Source organism: Bos mutus, chromosome 8, assembly GCF_027580195.1.
Source record: "Bos mutus isolate GX-2022 chromosome 8, NWIPB_WYAK_1.1, whole genome shotgun sequence".
In the NCBI taxonomy this organism is placed as follows: Eukaryota; Metazoa; Chordata; class Mammalia; order Artiodactyla; family Bovidae; genus Bos; species Bos mutus.
In genome coordinates this window covers 52,212,873-52,222,302 of record NC_091624.1, presented here as the reverse complement: position 1 = coordinate 52,222,302, position 9,430 = coordinate 52,212,873, and the positions used below count along the sequence as shown (strand labels likewise).

At 45.5% G+C, this 9,430-nt stretch overlaps 1 protein-coding gene across 1 annotated transcript; it reads right to left on the bottom strand.

Moving 5' to 3' along the window:
- Positions 1–327: 327 nt before the first annotated feature.
- Positions 328–1,428, bottom strand: LOC102269886 (olfactory receptor 2S2-like). The gene has a single exon (XM_070374931.1). It carries the CDS (start codon positions 1,426–1,428, stop codon positions 328–330), a length of 1,101 nt encoding a protein of 366 aa, XP_070231032.1.
- Between the last annotated feature and the right edge of the window lie 8,002 nt (positions 1,429–9,430).

Genomic DNA, 9,430 nt, shown 5'->3' with positions numbered 1-9,430 from the left:
TTCAACCTCTGATGGACCTGGAGAGTGAGCAAGAAAAAGAACCTTTGTATTTTTAAGACTCTGCAATTCTGAAGTCACGCCACAGTATAACTAGTTCCCCAGGTGGCGCTAGTGGTAAAGAATCCCCCTGACAATACAGGAAACATAGGAGGTCCTGGTTCAATACCTGGGTCGGGAAGATCCACTGGAGAGGACCTGGCAACCCACTCGAGTATTCTTGCCTGAAGAATGCCATGGACAAAGAAGACTTGTGGACTAGGGTCCATAGATTCCCAAAGGTTTGAACAGGACTAAAGCAACTCAGCACAGACAACTGGCCTGACGGACTTAGAGAACAGCAGGAAAGCAGGCCATCTGCTTGGAGAGATCTCCCCTCAGCAGAGCTACGGTTGCAGCTTTCACCTCTGCATTCCTCATACTGTAGATGATGGGGTTCAGTGAAGGGGTCACGACCCCATAGAACAATGCAAGAAGCTTATCCAAGTAGAGGTCCTTGGCCTTGGGCTTGAAATACATGAAGGAGATAGTCCCATAGTAAATCACCACCACTGTGAGGTGGGCAGAGCAGGTAGAGAAGGCTTTGTGCCGACCGGCAGCAGAGGGCACCCTCAGAATGGCAGTGAGGATGAACACGTAGGACAGGAAGATGAGCAGCAGCGGGGGCAGTGTCACCACAGCTGAAGACACTGTTAATATCAGTGCATTGAGAGAGATGTCCCCACAGGCGAGTTTCAGCACTGCTAAGATCTCACAGAAGAAGTGGTTGATGATATTGTGGCCACAGAAGGGGAGGCTCCAGGTGAGAATGGAATGGAGAAGGGAGTTGGCAAAGCCTGCCCCCCAGCTCAGCGCCACCATCCCTGTGCATGTCTGCCGGTTCATGAGCTCTGAGTAGCGAAGCGGCTGGCAGATGGCCATGTACCGGTCACACGCCATCATGGCCAGGAGCACGCACTCTGTGGAGCCCAGTGCCAGGGTCAGGTACATCTGCAGGGCACAGCCAGGGAAGGAGATGGTGCTTTGGGTTTCCAGGAAGTTGACCAGCATGAGAGGCACGAAGGAGGATGTGCCACAGATGTCCATGAGGGCGAGGTTGCTGAGGAAGAAGTACATGGGGGTGTGCAGGCGAGGGTCCAGCATGTTCAGCCCGATGAGGAGGGCGTTCCCCAGCACATTCACAGAGTAGATGCCCAGGCAGAGCACAAACAGGACCATCTGTAGGTTGTGGTGGTCGTGTAGCCCCAGCAGGAGAAATTCTGTCACGACTGTCTGGTTTGCCCCATTCGTCTCACTCTCCATCCATCTCATTCTCACTCTTTTTCCCGTCTGTACCACGAAGATGTAAGCACCAGTGGGCCTGGGAGGCAAGCAATGTGGATGTGTGACCTTGAGCAGGTCAAGCCTGCCTCTGGAACTCAGTTTCACCATCGGTACAATGAGAGAATGGACTTCAGGTCTGCAAGCCAGCCCTCTCAGTTCTATAGTTCTGGTGTAACTTACCAGAGATGGGGTCCATTCTAATCACCTAAGCTCCTCTCTCTTCTCCCCAGGCTGGCCTAGGGCAGACAAGAGAATAAATTCATGTTTCTCGAGCTCTTTTTGAATCTGCAGTGTTCTTGGCTGTTAAGAGGAAGCACATTTTCTAGGCTATGACTTCTCATGGCTAATGACGCCAGTGGGATTTCAGATTCATTCACTCACTGAGGATTTGTTGAGTGCCTACCCTGTGCAGGGTGTTTAGTTGCTGGGCTATAGCAGTAAGAAAACTACATGGACCAAAAGATGCCACATTTGTAACAAGTGTTGCTCTCTTTCTAAAATTAAGTGGGATGAGCTTGGGAAGGCAGGTGGGTGATGAATGATGGTCACCTCATTCCTTTGGGCATAAAGGTTGAACATTTCTACTGCATAGGATGTACAAGCCTTATTCAGGTGTCTCTCCTTAAGACCAGAGACCATGCATTGATTTTTAAAAGAGTATATTAGAACATATATATCCCAGTAGAGTCATTGACACAACATTTAATCCTGGTCCTAAAGACCAAATGAGTCTCCTCTTGGCCTCCGTTTTTAGGATAAATGATATTGACAATAACATTTCACCGGAGGGAAAGGCAGGTTCTAATCTGGCAGAAGTGTCCTGGGTCACTGACCAGCTCTATAAAGGGAAGGTGGGAGGCAGCCACATTCTTTTCCCAGGAGCCTCCGTGTCTCTTCTGAGCTGGTCTCAGCCCCTTGGTAAATGCCAGTGTCTGGAGGGAGACAAGTGTCAAGTGTTAGATGGAAAGCTGTCTTGTAGCCCATGTGATCCCTGTTCTAAGGGAGGAACGGGAACTGATGGTGAATTTTAACCTTTCAGAAGACATAATTACTCTTCCCTCTGTCCCTTCACACCTAGATGACTTGAGGCCAGTGTCCTGTGAAAACATTAGAGCCAGGTCTCTCCTTCAGGGCTGGCTATATCCCTGAATTCTCCTGCTAGATTGTATCTATCATTCATATAGGCCAATGGACCTACCCTTTTCTGAATAAACCATGCCTATTCCCAGAGCTACATCTTTGCTCAAGAAGTTTCCTTTTGAAGGCGTGTCCTTCCTTGCTTCCCCATTAGGGGATCTCCTCTTCCTCTTCAGAACCCAGTTCATCTCTCTTCCTCTCCCACCTGCCCCCTGCAGAGTTACCTGCTCCCTTCTTCCTCCCACAGCCCTTGGCCATCCTCCCTGTTCCTATGCTGCACATCTGTCTCCTCTGCCACACCGGAGAGCAGACTCTCTCTGTCTACCTCCCTCCTGTGTTTCATACAGCAAGTGCTGCCAATGGCAGTCCCACAACAGATAGTCAACACACAATTCAAAAACCCATTGTTAACATAGAAAACCCTAAAGATAGTACCAGAAAATTACCAGAGCCTATCAGTGAATTTAGCAAAGTTTCAGATATAAAATCAATACACAGAAATCACTTGCATTTCTATATACTAACAACAAAAAATCAGAAAGAGAAATTAAGGAATCAATCCCATCCACCATTGTAAGAAAAAGAATTAAATATCTAGGAATAAACTTACCTAAGGAGACAAAAGAACTGTACACAGAAATTGTAAGACACTGATGAAAGAAATCAAAGATGACATGAACAGAGGGAGAGATATTCCATATTCCTGGGCAGGAAGAATCAATATTGTGAAAATTACAATACTACCAAATGCAATCTACAGATTCAGTGCGATCCCTATCAAATTACCAATGGAATTTTTCATAGAACTAGAACAAAGAATTTCACAATTCATATGGAAACACAAAAGACCCCAAATAGCCAAAGCAGTCTTGAGGAAGAAGAATGGAGCAGGAGGAATCAACCTTCCTGACTTCAGATTATACTACAAAGCTACGGTCATCAAGACAGTATGGTACTGGCACAAAAACAGAAACATAGACCAATTGAACAAGATAGAAAGCCCATAAATAAATCCATGCACCTATGGGTACCTTATTTTTTACAAAGGAGGCAAGAATATACAATGAAGAAAAGACAGCATCTTCAATAATTGGTGCTGGGAAAACTGGACAGCTATATGTAAAAGAATGAAATTAGAATACTTCCTAACACCATACACAAAGATAAACTCAAAATGGATTAAAGATCTAAATATAAGACCAGAAAGTATAAAACTCTTAGAGGAAAACATAGGCAGAACACTCGATGACATAAATCAAAGCAAGATCCTCTATGACCCACCTCCTAGAGTAACAGAAATAAGAACAAAAGTAGACAAGTCAACCTGATTAAACTTAGAAGCTTTTGCACAGCAAAGGAAACTATGAGCAAGGTGAAAAGACAACCCTCAGAATGTGAGAAAATAATAGCAAATGAAACAACTGATAAAAGATTAATTTCAAAAATATACAAGCCACTCATACAACTCAATACCAGAAAAACAAACTACACAATCAAAAAGTGGGAAAAAGACTAAACAGACATTTCTCCAAAGAAGACATACAGATGGCTAACAAACACATGAAAAGATGCTCAACATTGCTCATTATTCAAGAAATGCAAATCAAAACTACAATGAGATACCATCCCACACCGGTCAGAACGGCCGTCATCAAAAAGTCTACAAACATCAAATCTGGAGAGGGTGTGGAGAATGCTCTTGCACTGTTGGTGGGAATGTAAATTGATACAGCCACTATAGAAAATGGTAAGAAGATTCCTTAAAAAACTAGGAAGAGTACCACCAAATGACCCAGCAATCCCACTCCTAGGCATATACCCTGAGGAAACCAAAATTGAAAAAGACATATGTATCCCATTGATCATTGCAGCCGTATTTACAATAGCTAGAACATGGAAGCAACCTAGATGTCCATCAACAGATGAATGGATAAAGAAGTTGTGGTACATATACACAAAGGAATATTCAATTCAGTTCAGTTCAGTTCAGTTGCTCAGTCGTGTCCGAATCTTTTGACCCCAAGATCTGCAGCACACCAAGCCTCCCTGTCCATCACCAACTCCCGGAGTTTTACCCAAACTCATGTCCATTGAGTCGGTGATGCCATCCAACCATCTCATGCTCTGTCATCCCCTTCTCTTCCTGCCCTCAATCTTTCCCAGCATCAGGGTCTTTTCAAATGAGACAGCACTTTGCATCAGGTGGCCAAAGTACTGGAGTTTCATGTTCAACATCAGTCCTTCCAAAGCACATGTTACTCAGCCATAAAAAGGAATGCATTTGAGTCAGTCCTAATGAGGTGGGTGAAACTTGAACCTATTATACAGAGTGAAGGAAGTCAGAAAGAAATATAAATATCGTATTCTAACACATATATATGGAATCTAGAAAAATGGTACTGAAGAATTTATGTACAGAGCAGTAATGGAGAAACAGACATAGAGAATAGACTTATGGACATGGGGAAACGGGAGGAGAGGGTGAGATGTATGGAAAGAGTAACATGGAAACTTACATAACCATATGTAAAATAGATGGCCAACAGGAATTTGCTGTATGACTCAGGAAACTCAAACAGGAGCTCTGTATCAACCTAGAGGGATGGGATGGGGAAGGTGATAGGAGGGAGGTTCAAAAAGGAGGAGATATGCAGAGTACATCATGAGAAACGCTGGACTGGAAAAAACACAAGCTGGAATCAAGACTGCTGGGAGAAATATCAATAACCTCAGATATGCAGATGACACCACCCTTATGGCAGAAATTGAAGAGGAACTAAAGAGCCTCTTGATGAAAGTGAAAGTGGAGAGTGAAAAAGTTGGCTTAAAGCTCAACATTCAGAAAACGAAGATCATGGCATCTGGTCCCATCACTTCATGGGAAATACATAGGGAAACAGTGGAAACAGTGGCAGACTTTATTTTTTTGGGCTCCAAAATCACTGCAGATGGTGACTGCAGCCATGAAATTAAAAGACGCTTACTCCTTGGAAGGAAAGTTATGACCAACCTAGATAGCATATTGAAAAGCAGAGACATTACTTTGTCAACAAAGGTCCGTCTAGTCAAGGCTATGGTTTTTCCTGTGGTCATGTATGGATGTGAGAGTTGGACTGTGAAGAAGGCTGAGTGCCGAAGAATTGATGCTTTTGAACTGTGGTGTTGGAGAAGACTCTTGAGAGTCCCGTGGACTGCAAGGAGATCCAACCAGTCCATTCTGAAGGAGATCAGCCCTGGGATTTCTTTGGAAGGACTGATGCTAAAGCTGAAACTCCAGTACTTTGGCCACCTCATGTGAAGAGTTGACTCATTGGAAAAGACTCTGATGCTGGGAGGGATTGGGGACAGGAGAAGAACGGGACGACAGAGAATGAGATGGCTGGAAGGCATCACTGACTTGATGGACGTGAGTCTGAGTGAACTCCGGGAGTTGGTTATGGACAGGGAGGCCTGGCATGCTGCGATTCATGGGGTCGCAAAGAGTCAGACACGACTGAGTGACTGAACTGAACTGAACTGATATGAATACCTATAGCTGATTCATGTTGAGGTTTGACAGAAAACAACAAAATTCTGGAAAGCAATTATCCTTCAATAAAAAAATAATTTAAAAAAACCATCGCATAACAGCTTCATCACTAGCCTAACTGTGTGATGTTGACCAAGTCACTAGACCTTTGAGACTCAATTTCCTTCTGAAGAAAGGGGATTCTGTGTAGTGCAGATGAGACTCACAGAGAAAAAGGCTGCTGATCCATCCAGCAGCAAGTCTCCAGATCAGAGATCGCGCCTTCAGCTATTGACACCTGCTGAACCTGTGCTCCCTGCCTCCAGGACAGGAGCTCCAGCATCTGCCATGACCCTCTCTCTCCCCAGAGGCAATGCTGATTTTCCCTCTTCCAGCTTAAATCAGGATGATTGTTAAGGGAGTTTATGAAACAGACAGGGGTAGTTGTTTAATCTGTGTTAATCATTGACCATAAATCTTATCCATGTAAACATTAAAGGTAGGAATTCTCCTGCTGAAGTCTGGCGAAAACGGTGAAGAATTGCCTGAGTACGATGGCTCATCCATCCACACATCCAGCAAATTATTACTGAGCACCTCCTATGTGCTGGTGCTGGGAACACAGCAGAGGCAAATAGGGCCTTCTGCCCTCGCAGTGTTTATAGTCATCCCTTGTCCCTTGGTGACTTGGTCATATCCCTTCCTCTCTCAGGGCTTTAGAAACCTCTAGATTCTCTTTGAGTCTAGGATGTAAAGACAAAATAAAACCTGAGGTCTGGGAAGCAAAAGTTAAAAGGGCGCCTGGGTCATGACTTTATGTGGCTAGATTAATCCTGCCGCTTAACTTAATTCATTTATAAGAACTTGGTCTTTGTTGGTGTGTTGCTGCAAAAAGAACTGGTAACCTCCAGTATTGACCCCAGATACAGGTATGGGGAGTGTTTTCAGGGAGATAAAAGGCAGGATACCACCTGACTCTGCTTTTCTCTTCAACACCCTTGTCTCCATCAGAGAGATCAGGTGGGAATGGATGGACACCAGAGGCCTTTGTCATCAGGCTGTGGCCTGTGCCTGCCCTCACCTCCTACACATCCCTTTGTGCTGGCCTGCTCCAGCCTCAGCAGACCACTCCCCGCTGGTGGACAAACCCCACAGGCTCCTGTTCCCTCCCTCTTCTCATGCTTGCCTCAGGCCGGAGCACCTTTCTCTCCGACCCATCTTCCAAGGCTCAGCTCACACCCACCTCCTCTGTGGGGTCAGCTTCTGAGACGTCTCCACAGCACTGACCATCCTGACAGCATGATGCCTACAGCTGTTAGCACGATTAATTTGTTGTGTGTGTGTATCATTCTCTCTCACACAGTGAGCTGCAGAAATCACAGGGCTGTGTGCAACTCCCCCCCAAAACCTTCCAGCACCCCACACAGGAGCTGCCATTTGAGATGGTTCTTTCCTTTTGCTAAAATCCTGATCCCGGATTTCCTAGTCACTCTCGTTCCCATTTCCCCCATGTACACAAACAGGATTTGACTATAGGGACAAGAGATTTGGGGGTCCATTTTCTCCATGCAAGAACAACTGCTCTCTCTCAAGAGCTAAATGAGGAGACAGGTGGTTTTCCTTGCAATTTAAGCAACTGATCAGAACATTTTCATGGAAATCAGCAGCAGCCCATGAAGCTATAGGCTTGTGACCTCAAAGAAATAAGATTCTGTCTAGAAAACACCATGCTGCCAGGTTACTGACAGCTTGGACTGCAACATGGGCTCAGGTTGGCGCCACAGACAGCAACTGTAGTTTTCTCGGCCCATCAATTAGGATGAGCTGAGTTTTGGCTATTTTCAGAATGGATAACCAACAAGGACATATTGCACAACACATGGAACTCTACCCAGTGTTATGTTCCAGCCTGGATGGTGGGGAGGGGTAGGGGAGAATGAGTCCATGTATCTGAATGACTGAGCCCCTTCCCTGTTCACCTGAAACTACCTCAATATTGTTCATCAGCTATACTCCAATACAAAATAAAAAGCTTAAAGTTTGAAAATATAAAAGATCTTACAGTGAAAAGAAAAAAGATGAGCAGAGTCTTGCTGCAGTAACACACAGCCTTGTGATTTTAGTGGCTCGCCAGGACAGAGGTTTAGTTCTCACCCTTCGTGTAGATTGGAGGTTTTCAGGGGGCTCTGTTCCAGATTGTCAACCTCAGAGACTCTGGTTCCACCCTCTGGGACATCACCAGTTCTCACAGCTGGGGAAGAACACAGCAGAATATCTCACACTGACAGGTCATTCCTCTGACTCAGAAGTGAGATGTGTCCCATCTGTCCACAGCCTGCTGCCCTGTGTAATTCTACCACATGCCCAGAGGAGGAGGACCAGACACGCTGCAGAGCATTTTGGTGCAATGGTGTTTTGCAGTAGACTCAGGAAACCACTCTAGCATCTGTCTGACAGGTCTCTCATTCCATCATGTCCTGAAAAGTCAGGTTTACAGAGTGATGGGAGATTGAGTGTCTCTGAGAATCACTGTCTAATTCTCTCCTCAGTTTTACTCCTCCTGAGAGGCAGGGTGATGCCATGGAAGAAGCCCCAGGCTGAGAGTGAGGGATCCAGGTTTGATTCTTGCCTTTGTTCCCTTTCTTCTGTATGACCTTGGATGAGTTTCTCTTTGTGTGAAGTGGAGCCATTCGATATGTGATCTCTGGTACTCTGTACCATCACCAAAACATTCCCTCATCTTTCTGGCAACTTCCAACCCAGGTAAATATCATGTCAATTTCATTGGCTGGTAATTCTAGTTTGAACCATTTCGTTTTTATTTTAAGCTTCAGAAATGATTTTAAAGGAAGGTGAGTGGCACAAGAAGAAGCTCCTGTTACAATGTCCCAGAAGTGCCTGCATCTGGATTCCTGAGTCACTCCTCCTCACTGTGATGGCAGAGCCGGTGAGTGTGGGCTTTGGAGTCAGACTGCCAAGCCCAAGTCTGAGACCTGCCATTTGTTAATGGTTTTCGCAGTGTCAGCCTCCTTACCTGTAGAAATAAGAGTAGCATTTCTCATGGGATGATTTTGAGAATCCAGTGAAAGGTCTTAGCAGAGAGCTTGACACAGGGTAAATATTCAGTAAGTGGCAACCGATATTATTAATATCATTATGTTCCCTTCTCCAAGCAGATATTCTGGTTTCAGTATGTTTAAAAAAGATTTCAGGAGAGTAGTCAACACGCTAGATGGACTCTCCTTGCCTCCCACCTGTTGTCCAGTGACATTAGTAAAGGCAGGTAGCTGAGCTGCTGCCAGGTGAGGTGACCCAAGGCTTGGGAGAGCAGAGTGAGGGAGTGCTGAGTTCATTACCAGGAAACACACTGTGCTGGGGTGGGCCCGGATCGAGGCCCGAGCCCCCGAGGCCCAGCCCCCTGGTCCCCTGCCACGTAGACATCTCTCCTGCTCCCTGCCCCCAGGG

What these genes read in the sequence shown, in the direction of transcription:
- LOC102269886 (XM_070374931.1), bottom strand. Translation starts at nt 1,428, where the DNA reads ATGGTGAAACTGAGTTCCAGAGGCAGGCTTGACCTGCTCAAGGTCACA.